Here is a 27023-nt window from a genome sequence, read left to right on the forward strand (position 1 = left end):
AGTGGTCCTTATACCCCCCCCTCCCTCCCATAGTGGTCCTTATACCCCCCCCCCCTCCCATAGTGGTCCTTATACCCCCCCCCTCCCATAGTGGTCCTTATCCCCCTTTTTTTTGTTATTATTAATTTTTTTTTATTATTATTAATTTTGTATTATTATTTCGTATTTAATTTATATATTTTTTTTTTCGTCCCCCCTCCCTGCTTGATATATGGCAGGGAGGGGGGCTCTCCTTCCCTGGTGGTCCAGTGGCAGTTCAGTGGGGGGGAGAGGGGGGCTGGCAGAGCTGTACTTACCTGTTCTGCAGCTCCTGTCAGCTCTCTCCTCCTCTGCGCCGTCCGTGCAGCTCCTTCTATCAGCTCACACTGTAAGTCTCGCGAGAGCCGCGGCTCTCGCGAGATTTACACTGGGAGCTGACCGAGGTGCTGACCGGACGGCGCAGAGGAGGAGAGAGCTGACAGGAGCTGCAGAACAGGTAAGTACAGCTCTGCCAGCCCCCCTCTCCCCCCAGTCTGTATTATGGCAATGCAAATTGCCATAATACAGACCTTGACTCGAGTATAAGCCGAGTTGGGGTTTTTCAGCCCAAAAAATGGGCTGAAAAACTCGGCTTATACTCGAGTATATACGGTACTCTGTTTATCTCTGTTACCCTTGACCCGGCTTGTTCCTCGCTTACCTGTCTTCTCGTTCCCTCGACCTCGGCTTGTCTTTGACTATTCTCTATATTCTCCGTACGTTAGTCCGGCCATTCTAAGGTCCGGTATACGTATCCTGTACCTGTTTGTACTCTGCGTGTTGGATCCCTGTCCCGATCCTGACACCTGTCAAGTGCAAAAATAAAGAATTTAAAAAAAAAAAAAGAGTGACATGTGAGGTGGTTTTTGATTTTGTATGGTCGTCCTATTATTCCGCCTATATCTGTAAGGTGTCTTTTTTATTTTTTGTGACTCTGCATGGTAAGCACTCTCCACAGCCATAGAAGCCTATCAGGTTATTAATAAAATGTTTAGGTTTTGTAGTTTCCAAATTACTCCTGACTAATGCGTTTTTAAGGTTGCTTGTGCCTCTATAGATCATTTTTGGCTTAGGGGGTAAAATATCCTTGAGTATAGGGTCGTCCTTTAAAATGTGCCAGTATTTGTTGATGGCTCTATGCACTTTTCTCGTGTTTCCATTATATTTACTAATAAAGGGGACTTCATTGGGGTTGTATGTCGCATTTTTGGGTTTGTATTTCAAAAGTTGGCTTCTTTCCAGAAGTCTGACTTCTTCCATGTCTTTCTTCAGGTCATCCTCATCGTACCCTTTCTCTAAAAACTGATTTTTTATATGCTCGGCTTGTTAAGGAATAATCCAATTTATAACTTGCCGTTACTTGGAGGCTTTACGAAGTCGGAAAGGTTTCAAAGGTAATCCGAAGTCAAAGTGTTGGAGAAAGGAGGTCAGCGGTAAAAACAGTCCTGGTTCGGTACACGTGTAATTAGAATAACGAGAGATTGCTTGTAGCCGGTCTGAAGATAGGAAGCTTCAAAATAACCAAGTACTTTGAATCTGGCGCGGTTCCTCTAAGTAGCGTGAGGAAGCCGTGTCAGAGAAGGGTGTGTGTTATTGGTCCGTGAACACGGAAGTGTCGGATATCGGAGAAGCCGATAGTTAACTTCTGACACTGGGGAAACATGCTTTGTATTGTAAACCGAGGCATTATTTTCAATGGATTTTCATTTGTAAACAGAAAATTATGTTAACCGAGGCGTTTGTAAACCGAGGTCCCACTGTATATATATTTGTCTCCGGGTTGTTGTGTTCAACCCACTTGCTGCAGACATCATGTCTTATCTCTGCCTATGTTTATATTGGTGGCATTCCTGACTAGAGTACAGAGAGAAGAAATGTGTCTGTCTTTTTGTATTCTGTTACAAAATGGAGTCACTTCTGTTCTGATGGTGACTTACAGTATACACTGTATACACTTTTAACTTCTGTCTTAACACAAACTGTCTGTATAAATATACTGATATGGGTGGAAACAAAAATTACCTAAATGTAACTGAGGGAAACTTAACATGTTTCGCCTCTCTACTGGACGCTTTATCTACATAAAATAAAAAAATCCCAACACCACTTTAAAAAGGGCAGCAGAGACGGAAACCATCCCACCATGTGTGTATTAGGCATTCCTCATAGGAAAGCATTACCTCAACACTTTCCTAAGGGGATTTTCTAGACACTGGACATACTTGTGCACAGGGGTCAAGTCCTGGGGAAAAAAGTGTGGGAACTCACCCAAGATTCCCGCCCCCCCTTAAAAAAAATAAATTAAAAAATACACTACTATGCATATAGTGCAGTGCAGAGTGTGTATAGTGAATGTAGTGTGTTTGTAGTGAGTGCAGAGTGTGTATAATGAATGTAGTGTGTTTGTAGTGAGTGCAGTGTGTATAATACATGTAGTGTTTGTAGTGAATGCAGAGTGTGTATAATGAATGTAGTGTGTGTGTGTAGTGAGTGCAGAGTGTGTATAATGAATGTAGTGTGTTTGTAGTAAGTGCAGAGTGTGTATAATGAATGTAGTGTGTTTGTAGATGTGTGTGTGTGTGTGTGTGCTGGAAGATGTGTGTGTGTGTGTGTGTGCTGGAAGATGTGTGTGTGTGCTGGAAGATGTGTGTGTGTGCTGGATGGTGTGTGTGTGTGTGCGCTGGATGATGTGTGTGCGTGCGCTGGATGATGTGTGTGCGTGCGCTGGATGATGTGTGTGCGTGCGCTGGATGGTGTGTGTGTGTGCGCTGGATGGTGTGTGTGTGTGCGCTGGATGGTGTGTGTGTGCTGGATGGTGTGTGTGTGTGGGTGTGTGCTGGATGATGTGTGTTGGTTGGTGTGTGTGCGTGCGCTGGATGATGTGTGTGTGTGTGCTGGATGATGTGTGTGTGTGCTGGATGATGTGTGTTGGTTGGTGTGTGTCTGTGTGTGCTGGATGATGTGTGTTGGTTGGTGTGTGTGCTGGATGATGTGTGTTGGTTGGTGTGTGTGTGTGTGTTGGATGATGTGTGTTGGTTGGTGTGTGTGTGTGCTGGATGATAGGGGATAAGCATTTTTTTAAAATTTATGTGTGTGTATATTCTTTTAGTTTATTCCCCCCTCCCTGCTTCTTACCTTGTCAGGGAGGGGGAGATCGCCTGGTGGTCCGGTGGGGGAGCCAGCCGCTGCACACAGTGCCCATCACACGCTGTGTTCCCTCTCCAGCTCTAACTCTCGCGAGACTCGCCTGTGCGGAGCGTTGCCATGGTAACCCGTGGCAACGCTCTTAACAGCCGCAGGTCTCGCGAGAGTTAGAGCTGAAGAGGGAACGCAGCGTGTGATGGGCCCTGTGTGCAGGTAGCAGGGCAGGTCCTGCAGGACTGGGAACGGGAACGGCGTTCCTTCATTGGAAAAAGTGCAGGAACGCCATTCCCATGCGTTCCTGCAGGACTCGAGCCCTGCTTGTGCACAGTGTGAAGAAATTCACTGTAGTTTCACGGGGTCAAACTCTGTGAAACTGCAGAAAGCTCCTCTAGTGGCCGTCTGCAATAGATAGAGACAATCTTAAACGGTCATCATAGGCACCCAGACCAATGCAGCTCAAGTTGTGTCCCTGTTCCCCAGGATACTAACGGACTGTAGGTCCTCACATCCAGCATCAGTGAAATCCCCATAGGAAATCATTGAGACAATGCATTCCCATGCTGAGCTTGTTTGGATTATCCGATAGATGTTTGACAGAGCACGCCTGTGGTCCTTCCCCGTGCCACATATTTGCTCAAAGGGGTTTTGTTTCTAGCCTGCCATTATCGATTTGAGTAAGAAGTTGCGCAGTTGGGCTGTTCCCATGATATATATCTAGTAGGGTCATTGGCCTATGGAAATCTCTGGGCTAACTTTACTATAATGCTTAGAGTATCTTTACCAGGTGCCAGCTGTAACATTAGGTCCAATGAATTGAGACCATGCCCTAGGGTTAGAGAAGTTCAGATCAGTGGTTTTACCGCTTAATAACCCCCCCTCTCTGTAACATAGCTCTGTAATGGCTGCCAGGCTCTGTGATGGGCATCAACCCCAACACCCTCCATGACTGACCTGAACGTCACTAGTCACACTGTACTATTATAACAATGTTATTATACATCTCAGTTCAGCTATCACTCCCCATTCTTGTTACCATAACTCGGGTAGTTGGAAATTATCTGCCACCCTGTATTCCCCCCCCCCCCCCCCCCCCGTGACCCTGACATGTAACCCGGACACCGCGTTATAAACACAGAAATGGCTGCCGCTAAAGGGGCGTAGCCCTCACAGCAGAGGGGGCGCAGACGTCTAGCGATACGTCAGGCGCAGTGACGCTCCAGGCCCCGCCCCCCGTGTCTCCCTCAGCTCTGGCGTCGCTGGTCTCTCGGTAACGAGCCGCGGTTAAAGATGGCGGCTTGAGGGTCGAGAATCTGAACGGCTGCGGCTCCATATCCCGCTCCGGTCTGACCTGCAAGGCCTCGCCTGCCGTTATTACACATAGCCGGCGCTGCAACATCCCTCAAGCAACCCCTCACCTCCTCCTCCCCCGGTTGCTGTATGTCTGCAGCTGAAAGGGGGCGTTTTACTGATCATTTCCTCACCTGTCTGTGCAGCACCGTGAAATACCTGACCTACTTCAGGTCCAGGAAGAAATCCCTGCATTACTACAAGATCAAGGACCCCAACCTGGAGGAGATGGACGAGCAAAGCGTGGAGGTGAGGGAGACGGTTCTATTGACAGGTGTCCTAACATGCAACATGGCTCTGTGAATGCATGGGGGCCCCAACATGCAACATGACTGTGTGAATGCATGGGGGCCCCAACATGCAACATGACTGTGTGAATGCATGGGGGCCCCAACATGCAACATGACTGTGTGAATGCATGGGGGCCCCAACATGCAACAGGACTGTGTGAATGCATGGGGGCCCCAACATGCAATATGGCTGTGTGAATGCATGGGGGGCCCCAACATGCAACATGACTGTGTGAATGCATGGGGGGGCCCCAACATGCAACATGACTGTGTGAATGCATGGGGGCCCCAACATGCAACATGACTGTGTGAATGCATGGGGGCCCCAACATGCAACATGACTGTGTGAATGCATGGGGGCCCCAACATGCAACATGACTGTGTGAATGCATGGGGGCCCCAACATGCAACATGACTGTGTGAATGCATGGGGGCCCCAACATGCAACATGACTGTGTGAATGCATGGGGGGCCCAACATGCAACAGGACTGTGTGAATGCATGGGGGCCCCAACATGCAACATGGCTGTGTGAATGCATGGGGGGCCCCAACATGCAACATGACTGTGAATGCATGGGGGCCCCAACATGCAACATGATTGTGTGAATGCATGGGGGCCCCAACATGCAACATGACTGTGTGAATGCATGGGGGCCCCAACATGCAACATGACTGTGTGAATGCATGGGGGCCCCAACATGCAACATGACTGTGTGAATGCATGGGGGCCCCAACATGCAACATGACTGTGTGAATGCATGGGGGCCCCAACATGCAACATGACTGTGTGAATGCATGGGGGCCCCAACATGCAACATGACTGTGTGAATGCATGGGGGCCCCAACAGGCAACATGACTGTGTGAATGCATGGGGGCCCCAACAGGCAACATGACTGTGTGAATGCATGGGGGCCCCAACAGGCAACATGACTGTGTGAATGCATGGGGGCCCCAACAGGCAACATGACTGTGTGAATGCATGGGGGCCCCAACATGCAACATGACTGTGTGAATGCATGGGGGCCCCAACATGCAACATGACTGTGTGAATGCATGGGGGCCCCAACATGCAACATGACTGTGTGAATGCATGGGGGCCCCAACATGCAACATGACTGTGTGAATGCATGGGGGCCCCAACATGCAACATGACTGTGTGAATGCATGGGGGCCCCAACATGCAACATGACTGTGTGAATGCATGGGGGCCCCAACATGCAACATGACTGTGTGAATGCATGGGGGCCCCAACATGCAACATGACTGTGTGAATGCATGGGGGCCCCAACATGCAACATGACTGTGTGAATGCATGGGGGCCCCAACATGCAACATGACTGTGTGAATGCATGGGGGCCCCAACATGCAACATGACTGTGTGAATGCATGGGGGCCCCAACATGCAACATGACTGTGTGAATGCATGGGGGCCCCAACATGCAACATGACTGTGTGAATGCATGGGGGCCCCAACATGCAACATGACTGTGTGAATGCATGGGGGCCCCAACATGCAACATGACTGTGTGAATGCATGGGGGCCCCAACATGCAACATGACTGTGTGAATGCATGGGGGCCCCAACATGCAACATGACTGTGTGAATGCATGGGGGCCCCAACATGCAACATGACTGTGTGAATGCATGGGGGCCCCAACATGCAACATGACTGTGTGAATGCATGGGGGCCCCAACATGCAACATGACTGTGTGAATGCATGGGGGCCCCAACATGCAACATGACTGTGTGAATGCATGGGGGCCCCAACATGCAACATGACTGTGTGAATGCATGGGGGCCCCAACATGCAACATGACTGTGCGAATGCATGGGGGCCGCAACATGCAACATGGCTCTGCGAGTGCACGGGGGCCCCTACCATGCAACATGGCTCTGCGAGTGCACGGGGGCCCCTACCATGCAACATGGCTCTGCGAGTGCACGGGGGCCCCTACCATGCAACATGGCTCTGCGAGTGCACGGGGGCCCCTACCATGCAACATGGCTCTGCGAGTGCACGGGGGCCCCTACCATGCAACATGGCTCTGCGAGTGCACGGGGGCCCCTACCATGCAACATGGCTCTGCGAGTGCACGGGGGCCCCTACCATGCAACATGGCTCTGCGAGTGCACGGGGGCCCCTACCATGCAACATGGCTCTGCGAGTGCACGGGGGCCCCTACCATGCAACATGGCTCTGCGAGTGCACGGGGGCCCCTACCATGCAACATGGCTCTGCGAGTGCACGGGGGCCCCTACCATGCAACATGGCTCTGCGAGTGCACGGGGGCCCCTACCATGCAACATGGCTCTGCGAGTGCACGGGGGCCCCTACCATGCAACATGGCTCTGCGAGTGCACGGGGGCCCCTACCATGCAACATGGCTCTGCGAGTGCACGGGGCCCCTACCATGCAACATGGCTCTGCGAGTGCACGGGGGCCCGTACCATGCAACATGGCTCTGCGAGTGCACGGGGGCCCCTACCATGCAACATGGCTCTGCGAGTGCACGGGGGCCCCTACCATGCAACATGGCTCTGCGAGTGCACGGGGGCCCCTACCATGCAACATGGCTCTGCGAATGCACGTGACCTGACTGACCCACATGGGGTTTGTTGCATGTCCGTTTTTTGGAGATCAGTTGCCTGTTACTGTCCGTGAACTAGACATTTATTAGCAAAGTTTATAGATTGTGAAATAGCTAAAATATTAACTAAATTGTGAGTTATAGTGAATGTAAAGGGTTACTTCAAACATCATAACATCTACAGCTTGCTCGCTGTTTTTGATGTTAGGAGTACCCTGGCCTCATTCTCCAGTAATGGGACAAACCAACCATCTTGCGAACGTTTGCCCTGTTACTTGGGTACCTGCTGGGTGCTGAAGGTTTTCTATTGAACCGAGCTGCAGAAGATACAGGTTCCGTTCATTCATTGGCTATAAGAGATCAGCTTTTGTTCTCAACGTATAAATGACACTCCATGCATAGAAACATGCAAAGAATTGACATTCGCCAACACAGAACTCTTGTTGCTGCTGGAGCTCACTGTAGTGGTGATGGTGCAAACATAATTTTACTTTTTACATTGAGGGCAGCAGCATAGCTTGGAGTGTCTATTTTTTTTATTTATTTTTTTTAAAATATACTTTTATGCATGGTGACAATCAAAGTCCATGCAAAATATGCATATTGAGTATATCACAACATACTAAACATATAATATATGCAATAACTCTTTCCCCAATTTTCATATTTTTTTTTTTTTTTTCAATTTACACTGGATTGTCTATTAAGGCTAGGAGCCTAAATATCACTGAAATAAAGTGCTTGTGTTCTGAACTAATAATGATTAATGGGAGATAAAAGATAATTAGATAAGTAACCAATAGGTTCTCTGCATTTGATTCTCCTAACCAAATGGGCGGTGGGGGTGAGCTGACTCTCAAAATATGTAAATCTGAACCAGAACAAACCAAGTACCTTGATGTGATAACTTAAAACCCGTTTTAGATGGTGAGATTATATAATTGGACGGGAGAATGTTATCTGATAATAAAAACAGCATGTGAAAAATTAAGACTATGAAAAACTATATAGTAAAATTAAACATGCGAGCAAAAGATGCACACTTTGACAGCATCCCCAACCCTAATCAGTTCCTGGATTGTGTCCCCCACCCTTCTTCCAGGCACAAAGTGTACTAAGTCAGATCCCAGACCTGGGTTTCAGGTTGCCTGCTGATTTCTATAGCAGGTGCTGAAAGTCCAAAAGCCCTGAAAAAGGCAGATACCTATGTATTCAAAGATATATTGTGAACCGTCCATTATGAGTCCAGGGACCTTGGGGACATCCACTGATACCCCACTCCAGCTGACCGCGGGGTGGTGTGTTACAAAGTTGAGATTGTCGCCACTGTAGAGTGGACCTTGTTAGTTCTTAATAAAAATTTAAGGTTGGATTCCATGAAGGAATAAGGTGTACTGCCTTGTATTGCTGACATGATATCTCTTGTTTTTGTGCGGTTTCTTAGCATGGACCGAGGACTCAACAAGTCACTATGCTGCTAGCCCGCAACAGGGCTAAAAGACAAAAATAAAAACCTGCCCGGAACTGCATGTCCTCTGCATCGGGCGATACGAATTGTGCATCCTTGATAATAAAGACGTTAGATATATCCCTCTCCTCCCTCCCACCCCCCCACCCAGAAAAGGCTTTTTGCTGTAAACACTGTCTTTTCAGAGAAAATGCAGTGTTTACATTGATATGAATTATCAGAGCAAGAGGAGAAATTGTGCCTGCAGCAAGACAGAGCAGCTGTTGGATTAAAGGAGAGTAAAACTTTATTTTTTTTAACCATGGATGGAATACTATGATGTACATACAGGTATATTACTAATGTGTCTATTTACTGTATTTGGATTTCAGTTATAATATACAGTCTACTTGAAACAGACCTTTTATTCTATTTTGCGTAATATCAAAACGTTGTACTCACTGACATGTCTACATTACATCAAGTGGTGAGTACATTTTAAAACCAGACTAGTAGATTAGGACTTAAATTTCATGCTAAAATTTAATTTGCACTTTTTGGAGAAAATGTGTCTTGACTGGTTATCACACCAGCCCGCGAATCGCAGAATGGTGCACCATAATATGTGTCATGTTCCTCTACCTCTTGCCTACTATGTGGTCATGACTTCCTTTACACTTGTTCAGCAGTTCTGTGCTATACTGGTGTGTGCACCTGAGGGAATGTGATATTTTTGTCTTCTCCGTGTACAGCAACATATTGTGGAACAGCCTCTGAAGTGTTCATATTGGGTGAGAATGCGAAGGTCGGCATGGTGAACCGTGACTGGTATCTCTCTGCCTAAATTATTATTTTAGTACCAATTTTAAACTTAAAGAACCACTATAGGCACCCACACCACTTCAGCTTAATGAGGTGGTCTGGGTACCTGGTCCAGCTAGGGTTAACCCTTTTTTTTTATAAGCATAGCAGTTTCAGAGAAACTGCTATGTTTATAAATGGGTTAATCCAGCCTCTAGCGGCTGTCTCATTGACAGCCGCTAGAGGGCTTCCGCGCTTCTCACTGTGAAAATCACAGTGAGAAGACGCCAGCGTCCATAGGAAAGCATTGTGAATGCTTTCCTATGGACTGGCTGAATGCGCGCGCGGCTCCTGGCGCACATGCGCATTCAGGCGGAGAGGAGGAGGAGAGCTTCCCGCCCGGCGCTGGAGAAAGAGGTAAGTTTAACCCCTTCCTCTCGTCAGAGCCTGGCGGGAGGGGGACCCTGAGGGTGAGGGCACCCTCAGGGCACTATAGTGCCAGGAAAACAAGTGTTTTCCTGGCACTATAGTGGTCCTTTAAATGACTGCTTTGTTTCTCTAACTGTTCCCACCAGGGCTAATCCCAGCACACTTCGCGAACTTTGACAACAGAAATATATGCAGATTAAAACACTTGTATGCTGCAGACGCATGGGAGTCCGCAGGAATTTTTCCAGGGGTGGGGGGAGGCATAATTGTAATGACATCTATGCTTGGCCCCTTTTTGACAGTGTCATGAAGGGGAGGAGCATAGTCATTATCACATAAAGCCAGGGTGAATAGCGTTTTCACAACTATGGTGTCAGGCATACATGTTTGGTCACCATAACAACTTCATCTAAATAAAAATGCTATGATGCCAGGAAGCCCCTGGGTGCTCTCTTTCCTTTAAGGGGTTAAACCGCTCTCAAATGGTTTAACCACAAAGGCTTTCTCCAGGTCGCTCAGTGGTATTCGGTATCTGAAACGGAGTGTCACGAAGTGCAGATTGACGTCAGGCATGGGTGCAGTTGACTGGCTAGAGTTGACAGTTGACGCTCTAAGCCAATCGCTAGTTCCCGGTTCATAAAAGTTTTTTACTTTTTTATGAATGGGGAGCTACTGATTAGCTTAGAGTGCCAGCTGACCGCTCTAGCCAATCAGCAACACCGCTACCCAGCGGCACTCTGTGCTTCCTGACACTCAGTAAATAAAAGTGAACACATTAACACTATTTTTTTTTTTACCTGGGGAGATGAGAAGGTCCAGAGTTTCCCTGCCTAGCCCAGGTACCAAAGCCTTATGATGTGGTGTCCAGAATAAAGTGGAGGGTTCACTTCATTTGTCCTGCTCCAATCTCCTTTTCTTCTTTCATTTGACAGTCTTCTTTTTCTTCTGACACTGTCTTCTATATTTGTCTCCTTCTGCTCCTTTACCTTTCTGCTTATTTTGCGCCCTTCTGCTCCTTTCTCGTTCTGATTCCTTTCTGCTCCTTCTCCTACTTTACTTTTGTGCTCCTTCTGATTCTTTCTGCTCCTTGCAGACCCTTCCTGCTCCTTGCTGACTCTTCATTTAGGCTGCCCCCCCCCATGTCTCACTTGCCTAATCTATAGGCTGCCCCCCCATGTCTCACTTACCTAATCTATAGGCTGCCCCCCCATGTCTCACTTGCCTAATCTATAGGCTGCCCCCCCATGTCTCACTTGCCTAATCTATAGGCTGCCCCCCCATGTCTCACTTGCCTAATCTATAGGCTGCCCCCCCCCATGCCTCACTTGCCTAATCTATAGGCTGCCCCCCCATGCCTCACTTGCCTAATCTATAGGCTGCCCCCCCATGTCTCACTTGCCTAATCTATAGGCTGCCCCCCATGTCTCACTTGCCTAATCTATAGGCTGCCCTCCCATGTCTCACTTGCCTAATCTATAGGCTGCCCCCCCCATGTCTCACTTGCCTAATCTATAGGCTGCCCCCCCATGTCTCACTTGCCTAATCTATAGGCTGCCCCCCCATGTCTCACTTGCCTAATCTATAGGCTGCCCCCCCATGTCTCACTTGCCTAATCTATAGGCTTCCCCCCCATGTCTCACTTGCCTAATCTATAGGCTGCCCCCCATGTCTCACTTGCCTAATCTATAGGCTGCCCCCCCATGTCTCACTTGCCTAATCTATAGGCTGCCCCCCCATGTCTCACTTGCCTAATCTATAGGCTGCCCCCCCATGTCTCACTTGCCTAATCTATAGGCTGCCCCCCCATGTCTCACTTGCCTAATCTATAGGCTGCCCCCCCATGTCTCACTTGCCTAATCTATAGGCTGCCCCCCCATGTCTCACTTGCCTAATCTATAGGCTGCCCCCCCATGTCTCACTTGCCTAATCTATAGGCTGCCCCCCCATGTCTCACTTGCCTAATCTATAGGCTGCCCCCCCCATGTCTCACTTGCCTAATCTATAGGCTGCCCCCCCCCATGTCTCACTTGCCTAATCTATAGGCTGCCCCCCCATGTCTCACTTGCCTAATCTATAGGCTGCCCCCCCATGTCTCACTTGCCTAATCTATAGGCTGCCCCCCCATGTCTCACTTGCCTAATCTATAGGCTGCCCCCCCCATGCCTCACTTGCCTAATCTATAGGCTGCCCCCCCCATGCCTCACTTGCCTAATCTATAGGCTGCCCCCCCCATGCCTCACTTGCCTAATCTATAGGCTGCCCCCCCATGTCTCACTTGCCTAATCTATAGGCTGCCCCCCCATGTCTCACTTGCCTAATCTATAGGCTGCCCCCCATGTCTCACTTGCCTAATCTATAGGCTGCCCTCCCATGTCTCACTTGCCTAATCTATAGGCTGCCCCCCCATGTCTCACTTGCCTAATCTATAGGCTGCCCCCCCATGTCTCACTTGCCTAATCTATAGGCTGCCCCCCCATGTCTCACTTGCCTAATCTATAGGCTGCCCCCCCATGTCTCACTTGCCTAATCTATAGGCTGCCCCCCCATGTCTCACTTGCCTAATCTATAGGCTGCCCCCCATGTCTCACTTGCCTAATCTATAGGCTGCCCCCCCATGTCTCACTTGCCTAATCTATAGGCTGCCCCCCCATGTCTCACTTGCCTAATCTATAGGCTGCCCCCCCATGTCTCACTTGCCTAATCTATAGGCTGCCCCCCCATGTCTCACTTGCCTAATCTATAGGCTGCCCCCCCATGTCTCACTTGCCTAATCTATAGGCTGCCCCCCCCATGTCTCACTTGCCTAATCTATAGGCTGCCCCCCCCCATGTCTCACTTGCCTAATCTATAGGCTGCCCCCCCATGTCTCACTTGCCTAATCTATAGGCTGCCCCCCCATGTCTCACTTGCCTAATCTATAGGCTGCCCCCCCCCATGTCTCACTTGCCTAATCTATAGGCTGCCCCCCCATGTCTCACTTGCCTAATCTATAGGCTGCCCCCCCATGTCTCACTTGCCTAATCTATAGGCTGCCCCCCCCATGTCTCACTTGCCTAATCTATAGGCTGCCCCCCCATGTCTCACTTGCCTAATCTATAGGCTGCCCCCCCATGTCTCACTTGCCTAATCTATAGGCTGCCCCCCCATGTCTCACTTGCCTAATCTATAGGCTGCCCCCCCCATGTCTCACTTGCCTAATCTATAGGCTGCCCCCCCCCATGTCTCACTTGCCTAATCTATAGGCTGCCCCCCCATGTCTCACTTGCCTAATCTATAGGCTGCCCCCCCATGTCTCACTTGCCTAATCTATAGGCTGCCCCCCCCATGTCTCACTTGCCTAATCTATAGGCTGCCCCCCCCATGTCTCACTTGCCTAATCTATAGGCTGCCCCCCCCATGTCTCACTTGCCTAATCTATAGGCTGCCCCCCCCCATGTCTCACTTGCCTAATCTATAGGCTGCCCCCCCCATGTCTCACTTGCCTAATCTATAGGCTATTTTAAACCCTCCCACCATCCCTCGCTCCCCTAATCTATAGGCTATTTTAAACCCTTGCTCCCCTAATCTATAGGCTATTTTAAACCCTCCCCTCATCCCTCGCTCCCCTAATTTATAGGATATCTCCCCTCCCCCCCCCCCCAACCCTCACTTACCTGATCTGTAGACAGTCTCTGGCTGCATGTGTTGCTCCCCCCTGCGGTTACAATCAGCAGAGAGATGCAGGGATAGATGCAGCTTCCTATCCCTGTCTCTCTCCATACACAGTGCCACCTACTGGCCGGCGCCGGTATTGCACTGTATTTTAGGAAATTATAATTTATTTTTTATTTTTGCAGTGCAGAGATTTAACAACACGTGTGAGGTACCCCAACGGCATTCCTCACGCTGATTTTCAAGTTTTCAGTTTTTAGATAGGTAAAGAGATGGTCAAGTTTAAACATTTGTAACGATAAGTGTTCAAATGGTGGTACACACAATTTTTGTCACACCATAGAGAGCTTATTTCTAGAATTGTCTCAGCAGCGATTGCCTATATGGTTCAACAGGCTGGTACTTTAGGGCGTCTATATCGTTAAAGAGTGGCTCTGCTAGGATAAGCTTAGAATGAGGGCATTATGCCCCTGAGTAGCTAAGAGATTATATACATCACCCTCAGTGGTATGCACCAATCGTGAGCACATGAGTATATATAGTACAAGTCCTGCATTCAGGCTAACAGGGTTAATTGACGTATGGACCACCTAGTCAGACATGTAGCTAGCTACAATAAGCTTTACTGCTAAGCTGACTATATATAGTCGTTGTTTAGTATGAGAGGAGATGAAAGCTAGGCATATATGGCACAGAGAAGGAAACATAATCATAGCAGGGGTCTGCCAAGTTAAACCGGGTCTGCACTAGGCCCAGACAGTAAGAGTTAATCTATTCCGAGGTATGTATAGCAGTACAACACGTGAAGTCGTATACGGAGCGGTATGGGGCTCACGTTTCTTAGTGTCCAGTCCGGGTTGTTCACCCTATGCCTGATGCTTGGAGGGTGATGCTGGCGTGATGGGACATGTGCGGATCTCCGTCCGTGTCTCCTCGCCAGATCCTTACCTTGATGAGCCCCCCTGGGCCGGGTGTTTTGCTGCGGCTCCAGGACGGTCTCTCTGTTGTGGTCATCTTGTCGGGTCTCTTGCCTTGCTGGCCCACCACTCGTTCCAGGCCAGGTGTGCTCTGTCTGATCCCATGCTGAGTTTTTATGCTCAAGGTAGGTCGCTTGGATCGATGCTTACCATATACCCGTGTGGCCTCCGGTAAAGTACCCGGTCTACCGCTGGTTTTTGTGAGGCCCAGGGTGTTAGGCCTCCCGGATGTTCTTTGCAGACAACGTTTGTAGCTGGGGTCAAGTGTAGTTACACCCCACTTGTCAGCTCGTTGGAAGCCCTGTTGTGGAGTGTATTCAGGATCTTGGGGTCTCATGCGGGCCTCCAACTTCTTCCAAAAGGCAGTGAAAATTGCATTCAGTCGGAGTTCCGTGTCGAGCTCAACACCTCTTGGGCTCGCAGTGTAAGGGGCATCTGCCATCTTGCAGACTTCAGTAACGTTAGGCTCGTGCCTCCGTGTCTCTGTCTACCTCTACCCGCTCTGCTGGGGAGTTGCATAAGGGCGAACCGGGATGACCCCCACTGGTCCATGGGGGGGGGGGGAGGAGAACTGGTGTTCTGGAGTACCTCCCGCGCCCGCCATGCTAGTGGGCCTCATCCGTGTGTCAGGTATGTACCGGGGCGTTTGTCGCTCATTTGGTATCGCCGTGTGTGTCCCGGTTTCCCCTGTCACTCGGTGGCCTTTGAGCCGCTTAATAGTGCAGTTTTTGTGGGGTTTTTTTTCCCCCTCGTTTTTCAGCGCTGTTCGGCAGGAGCTGCAGAGGTTTGCTTCCTCTCAGTCCTGCGGTCAGGCCCCCCCCCCCCCCCCCCCCCTGCACTGTATTTTAAATCTCACACGAAAATTAGCAGAACAAGTGCCCCCCCTGCGGACGCCCATGTGCAGACGCAATCATTACCTATAACGACTTACCAGACAGAGACACCCTAACCACATTAGGCCACTTTAGATCTTTTCAACTCAGAAGTTTCGCCTCCACACCTATCGTTAAACAGGCAGGCACAGCCCCACTTACGTGATTCGAACGCGATAGCATGGAACAATGAGGAAGGGACAAATCTCAAACCTATAAATCACCATAGCAACTCACCCAACACAGGTGAAGCTCCCCTACATTAAGGCATGGGAAAAGATTTGGGCCCACTGGAAAACCCCACAGAATGGTCTGATATATGGGAGGCCACAGCCACCACTTCTATATGCGTCACCCATAAGGAACAAGCATATAAGATGCTGTTCCGATGGTACTTGACACCTCAATCCAATCTTTGCTGGAAAGGATGCAGAGAATTGGGTACCTTCCTTCACTGCTGGTGGTCCTGCCCTAAACTGCAACCACTATGGCACAGCATCATAGCACTGATCACCAGAATATTCGACAAACCATGCCCCATGGATCAATGGCTACTATTACTATCCAAACCCTTTTAACACCTACACTAGACAAGAAAACAAACTAATTGCAAGAATAACACTCGCAACACGCAGAGCGATCACAGAACGATGGGCAACACCACACATCCCCTCACAAACCATAATCACACAGAAAATACAAGACAAAGCAAACATGGACAGCCTCACAGCCCAAATACATGAAACACCCACACGATACCACAAAACCTCGGACCCATGGTTTAACGAAGACACCTCTCTACCCTGGTAGAAACCACTTACCACAAAAATCTACCAACATAGACTTGCCTCCTATATAACTGCCTCAACAGAGACACCGCACACCCACGCTGTGGAATACCCAAAGCACCCATATCCTACCCGGTCACGACCTTCGACCCCGGCTTGGGGACGGAGGGACCGGCTGATGCACCCCCCACCATACCCAGCCCCAAACACATTCTGGACTCTTGAGCCACCACCCCACCTCCTTTCTTCCCTTCCCCTTACACTAAACAGGGAACCAATGAACAGCACGACAGAAATAACATCCCCTATAAAACATCTTCCAACATCAGCCCACAACAGAAGGGACAGAAAGGCATATCACTAGGACCCCCTCGAACAGTTCGGACACTACGGAAATTCCAACAACGCTCAGGGACAAAACCAACTCACGACATGCAGACAATACCAAAGAACCCACAGAGCCCACAGACAGACTTGAGCCAGCACAAATCATCAACAAGAAACCACTAACACATTCACACACACAGACAGCCCAGATAACTGGCAAACAATGCCCAAGGGACGGTGACAACACAAGCTCAACCACCCACTAGACCAACAAGACACATCGGTCCTCACTGTACGCCAAGAGAACACTCTGACTAACCTATCCTTACCCACCCAACCACTGAAGATGTCAAACATTGTCTTGTAACCAGAACAAACTAGTAAAGCAAACTTGGCATATCAATGTTGTACCCCCTTACCCTCTTTTAATTATGTAACCCTAACACCAAGTAAAAATAACGAAAAATAAAGAATTAAAAAAAATTACAGCTTTGTTTCTGAGGAAGAAATTCTATGTTTATGCAATACTCCAAACTGACAGTTTTAATATGTGATGCAAAATAATTGAAATGCATTGTGTCTGAGAAAGATGGGCTGCAAAGGTTGCAACTAGTGTTATTGTGCTATTGTATTGTTTATTTTCTTGCAAAAGGGAAAAGCTACATCTCTATCAAATCCTATTTAAAATACTTGTTTTCTTTATGCAGAGTATAGCAGAGGTCTTCAGATGTTTCATTTGCATGGAGAAGTTGCGAGATGCTCGTCTCTGCCCACATTGTTCCAAACTCTGCTGTTTCAGTTGTATTAGAGTAAGTAACTAATGCCATACTTTGCTTATGTTGGATTTGTGGGCTCAAGATGCATGGTCTCTGCCATTGAGGCATGACCAGTCAGGGCATGGGAAAGAAAGTGAAGAACACCTTGTGACCCGCTTTCTTTCTTCTGTTTGAGTACAAAGTACATTAATATTACTCAGGAGCTTTTGTTGTTTAGTTCAACAGCTAAAGCTAATTGAGCTAGTTGTTCTAATTTCTCAATCTTCACCTTGGTTTTGGATTTATTTTCTTACATGAAAACCTAATCTATAAGCACTTATTAGTGATGCTTTTTAAACATAAGCTCCAGTGTCTGTTCTGGTGTGTGTGTGTCTGACATGTGCCATCCTGTACTCTTGTGGATTCTATAAACTAGTGCTGACCAACTTACTTGTGAGGGAAAAAAGAGAGGATCCTTCTAGAACACTTATTTTGTGGTAACATGTAAGATTGGCTTTTACGTGAATCTAAAAAATTACTTTATTTTATGATTTTGCCAACCCTTATCAAAGACCAGGAGGATTATCAGAGTTGTGCGTTACATGCAGTATATGAGAGAAACATGTTTCAATGTAATTTATTTATTTTTAACCAATCTGACATCAAAAACAAGCATTAACCAGAGCCATGACAGCTATATTAAGAAAATAAAAAAGTTTGTCAACAATTAAAAATGTGCCCATCTAATAGTGTTTGTGTGTACCTGAAATGCACCTTTTACCTCCAAAAAGGTAAAATGTGCCTACATTATTAAAAAGATTGATTGTCTTTTTCCTTTTTTTCTTTTTATATTAATATAATTTTTTTTTATTTTAGAGGTGGCTAACCGAACAGAGGGCTCAGTGCCCTCATTGCCGGTAAGGTGATATTGTCTTTGTTTTTGAAAAAGTAAAGCAAGAAAAAGGAAGCTTAAGAAACACTCTGATTGGGGTTAACCCAGAGACTAAAGAAGTATATCATGAAAAGAGAGAAATGAGTGCCCTTAAAATATAACTTTTAATAGTAATTCTAAAATGTAATCTAAATATCCGAAATGGAAATTTTATTCAAAAATGTTATGATAAACAAAGTATTTACATTCTAATATACGTAAGTATAATAATAATAAACCAACGTATTAACATTCACAGGTAAATAGCTTGTCAATAGAAAAATGTGTAAGGAGATCCTGTGGACCACTAAAAGATAGGGTATAGGGCAGTGTGTAGAGAAACCCTATGAATCTCAAATAAATAGGATACAGAGCTAAATAATATTAATTATATTACAAGAGATTCGTAACCCTATCTGGTGGTATCGCAACGGTCGCTTAGCAGTCCATAAAGGCTAATGATTCTTGCTAGCCACAGAAAAATGTGTATATGGTGATACACTAACGAAAAAAAGTGAATATACAAAAAAATTCACAAGAGAATAAATCTAAACTGAGGTGTATATACAAATCTGTGAACTAATTGATAACTTAATTGTGAATATATAAGATAATTCACAAGAAAAATAAATCATAAACTAAAGTATATACATTTAAGTGAAATAATTGCTAACTCAAGTAAAAAATCCTGAGCTATAAAAGTGCAGAAAAATTACCTGATAATCACTAGCGTATGTATAATCGTAATGAGGTTCTGTTCAAAAGTTTTCAGAAACCTTCCTCTAGCGATGTGTGCAAAACAAAGTTTTGAAATCCACAAGGGCTATGTAAGGTAACATTTAGTCTCTGTATTGTAACGAATACAAAGTAACATTGACTGCAGCAATTAAAAGAGAGATGTTGTAACAGACTAAATAAAGCTGAAACCATAGTGAACTTGCATCTATTCATGCAAATTATATTTGACAAAGCACATGAAGTTTAATTGTCAGTTCGCTATGTACATGATCGTAAGTAATATAAAATACTGCAGCAGAAAACATGGAATGCAGCCTCAGTGGATAGATGGTAATCAATACAACCGCTCTTGCAGTGGGGGAAATAAAGCTATCTATTCCAAATAAATCTGATAAGATGGCTTAATATCAAGTCCTCTGTATGTATAGCTCCATAACCTAACCTAAAGCATTAGCGGTTAAACAAACTCGGGATCATGAGATATAAGAATCGTAAGTAATATGAGCTGTGGGCGAAACGCGCGTGTCAGGGGAACTTGGTGATCCAGTGACTTTACCTTTATCACATGTCTTATTAAGATCGGATTCTTATATCTCATGATCCCGAGTTATCAGATTTATTTGGAATAGATAGCTTTATTGCCCCCACTGCAAGAGCGGTTGTATTGATTACCATCTATCCACTGAGGCTGCATTCCATGTTTTCTGCCGCAGTATTTTAGATTACTTACGATCCAGGAGTTGACCTGGCAGGAGGGAGCACTTCCCTCCTGCCGATCACTGGAATTTTGCGTCCCCAGAGCGGTGCGCCCTAAGGACGCACCGGCCCTGGATAGGGTTACTAATCTCTTGTAATATTATCAATTTTTAGCTCTGTATCCTATTTATTTGAGATCCATAGGGTTTCTCTACACACTGCCCTATACCCTATCTTTTAGTGGTCCACAGGATCTCCTTACACATTTTTCTATTGACAAGCTATTTACCTGTGAATGTTAATACGTTGGTTTATTATTTATACTTGCGTATATTAGAATGTAAATACTTTGTTTGTTTTTGGTTGCCAATTTTGTAGAAATTTTCCACTCAATATCTTTTAAAAATAATAAAAATAATAAAAATTCCACTTTTTGCCTACTTTTAGAGCATTTTTTCTTCTTTTCAATGCCACTTTTTATGTACCTTCTACTCAAATTACCATTAAATGCCCCATAGAAATTAACTCCTTATTAAGTTATTATTATTATGTGTTGTTTGCTGTACCTTTCTACGGTTATTAAAAAATAAAAATAGTAAATTATATAATTCTTACCTAAGCAAGTTATTAAACTCGACAAATCCCGGCCATGGCACCTAGGAATTTTGCCTTGGTGTCTGGGATATGTCAGCCTTTTACCTCCGAGGTGGGTGGAGACCAGCTGGGGGATTTTGGAGGCGGGCGGCTGGCTGCGCTAATAGTAGAAGGGCAGCGAGGGACCTGTGATGTCCCTGTTTTGCTCTCCCGCTCTCTGCTTAGTGAGGCCAGGGCCTGTGTGTGTTTATTTTAATTTGATATGGATCTTTATGACTTGTTTTTCTTTCCCTCTGGCAGAGCGCCTCTGCAGCTACGGGAACTGGTTAACTGTCGGTGGGCAGAAGAAGTTACTCAACAGCTGGACACACTGCAGTTGTGCAGTCTCAACAAACATGAGGAAAACGAGAAGGACAAGTATGTTAAAAGTATTCATGTATTGGGATTTTTTTATTTTTTTTTGGAGTTCATTTATTTTTTTTTGTTCCTAGCAGTGACATGACATATTTTCTTAAGTTTAAATTCAGTCTAACAAATTTCAGCATTATTTTACCCTTCAGTAGTATATTGTATAACACAAGTGTGGCCAAATATAGATGCCCAATTGTTGAATGGTAACATCCTGATATGTTCTCTGCCTTAGATCTTGGCAGAGCGTTGTTGGAAGTATAGTTCTGCAACATTTGTGGAATTACGTTTGGATGCGCTTGTCTAATTTTAAAATGAGGGTTAATCTAGTAATTAACTCGAATTTAGAACTTTCCTACCTCTGCTACTACCTTTTGCTTTCATCACAAAATCTGATTTGATGTCCCCCTAATCTGTTTATTTCATACATATTAAAAGCATTTCCAACTTGATTGTCTTATTGCTGATGTAATATGACACTCACACTTGTAGTAACAATTTGCATGTATGCACATGAGCAGAATCCTCAAATCCACAGACAAGGTTAAAACCTTGTGAGATTTTGGTTGTTGATTACACCTGATGCACATTGTGAAGATGGATAGACTTCTTTTTTTTTTTTTTTTTTTTTTTTTTCCTTTTTCCTTTTTTTTTTTTAAAATACATTTTCAATCTATTTATACAGCTGTCTATCTTCAATAACCACGACAACGTGCAGCTGGCAAGATGAGAAGCTGCATATTTATTGTACATATGTAATACTGGTTGTGTTGATTGCTTTGGAGCCAAGGCTATTGTTTACAACTCCACAGATACTTTTTGAATATATGTGGTATTGTTTACAAAGAGGCAATGCAACTAGGAAACCAAAGTGTTCAAACAGTGCTTTGTTTAACCCCTTAACACCGCAGCCAAATGTACAAGTTGTGAACGAAACAAAACGTAAACAAAACCTGGCATTTGCGCTATATGTCTGTCCAACCGTAATTCACCTCTTTCATATTAAATGCACCCCCCCTTATTATATATCATTTTATTCAGGGGAAACAGGGCTTTCATTTAATATCAAATATTTAGCTATGAAACATAATTTAATATGAAAAAAATGGGACAAAATAAGATTTTTTTTTATTTTTTTCGTTCTACATGACATTTTAACTGTCAATGTCATAATACTGTTTGCTTTTACTGCAATAAAATACACATATTTGTATTCAGCAAAGTCTCACGTGTAAAACAGTACCCCCTATGTACAGGTTTTATGGTGTTTTGGGAAGTTACAGGGTCAAATATAGCGTGTTACATTTGAAATTGAAATTCGCCAGATTGGTTACGTTGCCTTTGAGACTGTATAGTAGCCCAGGAAATAAATTTACACCCATAATGGCATACCATTTGCAATAGTAGACGACCCAAGGTATTGCAAATAAGCGATGTCCAGTCTTTTTTAGTAGCCATAAATATATATTTATATATATATTTATATATAGGTCCAGTCTTTTTTAGTAGCCATAAATATATATTTATATATATATTTATATATATATAAATATATATATATAACAATAATTATATATATATTTAATCAGTATCAGTCTACGTGTAATTTGATATTAATATATATATAATTATATATATATTAAAATACACCTAGACAGTGTATGTGTGTGTATGTATATGTGTATATATATATATACTTAGATCATATATATATGATCTAAGTATATAATTTATTTATTTTTACACTGTTTTAAAAAATTGTTATTTGATTTTCAGCCAGCAGGGGGACCAACTGTCATTACAGTTGGTCCCCCGGCAGCTATACCGGCCATGTGATTGTGAGGTCCTCGCAAGGACCTCACTCTCACATGGCCGGGAGGGCTCCTGGAGGGCGGACGTGCCGCGGGGGGCTCCCTGGGAGTCCCCCCAACCGCGATCGCCGGCGTGGGACTGCCAGCGACCGGGTAAGTTACTAAAAACCGGAGGGCGTACTATTACGTCCGGCGGCGTTTAGAGCCGCTTTTAAAAGGACGTAATAGTACGCCCTCCGGTCTTAAGGGGTTAAATGAAAACAGACATGAATGTAGGCTGAAAAAAGGCTAGCGCATTATATCAAGCCAAGATGTGAGTATTTACTAACTCACATTAAATTATGTATATGGCATAGCAGAATTCTTGCTTGTGTATATATTCTTTCTTGTCACTGGTAACTAAACTAGTGGAATATTTTACCCTTACAACTCTATATATGTACAGGACGGATGTCCTGGATGTTTCCAGTCTAGGACAGCATGCTTAAGGTCAGCCAACTGTGTGCAGAATGCTGTAATGGCTCAGTTTAGTAACCAGCGTACCTCCTTTTGCGTTCCTGAATTTGAAGCATTTTAGTCTTTTTCTGTAAATCCTTTACAAATTGAAATATATTTAATTTCTTACAGGTGTGAAAATCATCATGAAAAGCTCAGTGTTTTTTGTTGGACCTGTAAGATTTGCATTTGCCATCAATGTGCACTTTGGGGTGGAATGGTAGGTAGATGGTATGTAGCAACTACATACAGCATATTAGGATTGACATAACTGTACCAAAGTATACAATATCAAGAAAATATTTCAGTCTAAGGCTTGTGCCAAGGTAAATTGCCTAATTGCCTTATTAGCCACTAAGGAGCAATTATTTAATTCAGTGATGGAAGTTGTGATTATTGGCAATTTACAAAGGAGTTAAAAGGGTCACTGTAGGCATAATTTCAGCAATGGTTATTTCAGTACAATATGTACAGGACAAAATGAGTTATAGATGACTTGCCTTGTTTCTGGTGACGGGACTCCTCTGCTGCTGCTTCCAGCTCCGCCTTTGATTTCTTTGCAATCTCCTCCAATCTATCCATTCTAATAGAGGAGCAATGGATTGGAACTAGGCATGAACAGCCAAATGCTGCGTTCCTCCAATCCATCAGCAACATTTGATTCCCAGGCTGTTTTACTCAGTCTGGAGAAGGAAGTGCTTCTAGCGGCTCTCAGGAAGACAGCTGCTAGAAGTGGATTTGGAGAAGTAGACCTGATGGGTCAGAAAAAATATGTTCTGATTATTGAACATTTGTGTAAGGGTTACCCCCTGGTCTGGTCGCCCCCGGACACACATGAAGTAGTTTCCCTTTGTTGGGAATCGAACTCATTTCTTCCTCACCCACTAGAAGTGGATTTGACAGTGTTTCTAAAAACCTGCAATGTTGTCCATTGCAGGGTTAAAGCTTAAAGGACCATTACTCCCAGACCACTTAATCGAGCTGAAGTGGTGTGGGTGACTATAGTGTTCCTTTAAGTTGTTATAGTATCTCGAGTCCCCTGGCGCTGTGCTTACATTTAGTGTTAAAAATATTTTAAACTAACAGCATAGCGTTGGGATTACAAATGTTTATTCTGAACTCTAGTGCCCTCAAAAGTAGGGTTCGAGAGTATCATCTGATGGCTTTGAACCTGTCATACTGCCCATTGCCTTTATGACTTGATATGGCCAGAAAAAATTGTGTAAACACTACCTTAGCCATACCTCCAGTAAGGGCCAGGCTTTGGGTGGCCTGTGACTCTTATTTTGTGTAAACTGCTTGAAAATGATTTACGACTGAATGGATGAACAGTGTCAAAGGATTCATGCACTAGTGGTTATAGTGCCTACAGTGTCCCTTTTAAGTGATCAGTGCATTTCATGAGCGAATATAAACTGAATTAATATGTAAATAATATATATTTTGTTTTTATTTTAGCATGGTGGTCATACCTTCAAACCTCTGGCTGAAATTTATGAGCAACATGTTACAAAAGTAAATGAAGAGGTGGCAAAACTCCGACGCAGGCTTATGGAATTGATCAGTCTTGTGCAAGAAGTGGTAAGCTCATGTACCGTGATGCAGACATTTTTTTTAAATGAATCACAATGTTGTGTTTCACATACACCTTGCAGCTAGAACAAGTAGTCTACTAGTAAAAACTGGCGTTTGGATTATTAAAGTGATTTAACTTCTAAATGGCAGTTGAACGGTGAGACTGCAGGGGCATGATCTATACACCAAAACTGCTTCATTAAGATTTTTATTTTTTCTTAAATTCTTTATTTTTGTAGTGCATAGGCTGTTCACAAGGTTACAGTGACATTCTGATATGAAAAAGTACAATTAGGTTGAAAGTAAGATCTTCATAAAATGTCAGATATAGTACTTTATTTTCTGCTTAAAAATAAGATAAAAATAAAGTCTGGGTCCGTTTACAAGAAATGGGTTAGGAGATACTCATGTGACATCAACTGACAGCACAAGAAAGTAAATGCAAGCTAGTTAATCATGTCTATAGTAGTGATGAAATAAGACTTCAAGGTTTGCAAGATATTCTAGGCATGTGAAATAAACTAATCATGTTCTTAGTGCTGCATTTTGACCAACATTGCAAGAGTACACTGTAATCAGGCTAGTTATGCATTGCTTGAGGTACTAGAAAATGTATGTTATATCAGGAGAAAAAGCAAAGCAAGGAAATTAAAATAGAAACCGGTAACCGGAGTCCACCTCATGGTAGTTAAACTAGGAGAAAGCCTATACAGGCAGCATTGCCAGGGTGTGATTCGGGCTTCATCCGATGCCAAACTTCCTACGAGACTGTTTGGCACTGTGAGAAGGATTCCATATGGGTCAGTGTAAGTGGCACAGGGGCATCAAGGAGAGGTCTGCGGTCGGGTGCCCTATCTCCCTTCTGGTGCAGCAGCCGCCATCTTGAGGGGTCATGAGGTGTGATGCCCCAGGCCTACGAATTGTAGCTAGAGTCAGGACTGCCGCAGGCTCCGTTCCAGGTCCTGAGGGGTAAGTAATGCTGTGCTGCCTTGGCACCCGCTGATTGGGTTCAGATTGACCAGGTGGTCTTGAGGTTGATGCGGATTGGAGCAGGTAGGAGGGCTGAGTTGCGATTTAGAAGATCTGTGGTAGGGATGTCAGGGCAGACTGCTTCCTTGCCTCCATATTAGCTCAGAATTTTGTGAAGAAATGATCCAGTTTAGCCAGGGTTGTGGCATTATGGGTCTCTGCATCGCATCTGGTTGCGGTCGCCGCCATTTTGGAAGCCTCATGGTGCCCCTGTACACTGCAGGCTGAGATGTTGGGAGTAGCCATGGGGAATCTCCTGGGACCGGGATAACCCCCGCCGGTCCAAAGGGGGGAGGGAGAGAGCTGAGGTCTGCGATGTAAAGTAGGACGTGGTGTCTGGAGAGCGGCTGTCCCTCCGATGCCTGTCCAGCTTGTAGGTTGCAAATAACAAGATGTTAGTTTCCCGAGGCAGTACAGCACCGAGTTTGGTACTGCACGAATCAGCAGGATCCCCACTATGTGGTGAGTTGTGTTTTGCGTGGATAATAGCAGGTTGGCAGGTGAATAGAGTAGATTAGGCAAATTGTGCTCAGGAGCTTGTCAAACCTGTCTGCTCTGATTGCCAGTCAGGCTGCACCCCTGTAAACTAAAGTTGTTTTGCTGCCTATAGTATCTCTTTAATTTTTTTTTTTTTTTTTTTTTTCAATTCTTTATTTAAGTGTCGACAGGCACATAGCACAACAGTACATTCGGCCTACTCAGAGGCCTAGTCATCAGGCATGTCTTGATAGGTGTTTACGAAAAGTATGTTAGCGCAGAAGCCGTTGAGGCGTGTTATTTTGCTGTGCCGGTCGATGTTTTTTTCTTATTTTCTCAATAAACAGGTTTATGTATACATTGGAAGAACAGAATATAGAAAAATAGAAAAATAAAGATAACAAATAAAACTGGGTATTTCCTGCTGCGTTACCCTAGGTTGCACAAGTGAAAGTTTGTCTGACATATCATGTTATATGTCGTATTGTTCTCAGAGGGCCCACGTTTTTTGGAAAGTGGCGCTAGTGTTGCGGACCTGTGCGGTCAACTTGTCCATTAAGTAATTGTCCCTAATTTTGGAGAGTACTAGGGAGTTCTGGGGTACTTCGTGTTTAATCCAATATTGTGCTAATGCTCTGCGAGCTGCTAGGTTAAGCATATTCAGTAGTCTTTGGTCATGTTTGTCTAGTCCCTCTGTTGGCCGTGATAGTAGGCACGCCCAGGGGTCTGGCGTTATCTGTCCTTGTAGGATATTTGAGGTCAGGTCTGCTACATTGCCCCAATACACCTTAACCCTTGCACAGTGCCACCACGTGGATGTATGCACCCTTT

General features: G+C 45.1%; 1 protein-coding gene across 3 annotated transcripts in view; it reads left to right on the forward strand.

Annotated features, from left to right (window-relative positions):
• Nucleotides 1-4392: 4392 nt before the first annotated feature.
• TRIM37 (tripartite motif containing 37) overlaps nt 4393-27023 on the forward strand; it is a 104373-nt gene continuing 81742 nt past the window's right edge. For all 3 annotated transcript variants that reach the window (XM_063456903.1, XM_063456909.1, XM_063456916.1), the window contains exons 1-6: nt 4393-4758; nt 17391-17492; nt 18315-18355; nt 20698-20814; nt 23244-23331; nt 24570-24692. In XM_063456903.1, coding sequence (XP_063312973.1) covers nt 4600-4758; nt 17391-17492; nt 18315-18355; nt 20698-20814; nt 23244-23331; nt 24570-24692 — 630 coding nt within the window. In that variant the 5' untranslated portion in view covers nt 4393-4599. The remainder of the gene's footprint in view (nt 4759-17390; nt 17493-18314; nt 18356-20697; nt 20815-23243; nt 23332-24569; nt 24693-27023) is intronic.

This window comes from Pelobates fuscus, chromosome 1 (genome assembly GCF_036172605.1).
Source record: "Pelobates fuscus isolate aPelFus1 chromosome 1, aPelFus1.pri, whole genome shotgun sequence".
Taxonomy (NCBI): domain Eukaryota; kingdom Metazoa; phylum Chordata; class Amphibia; order Anura; family Pelobatidae; genus Pelobates; species Pelobates fuscus.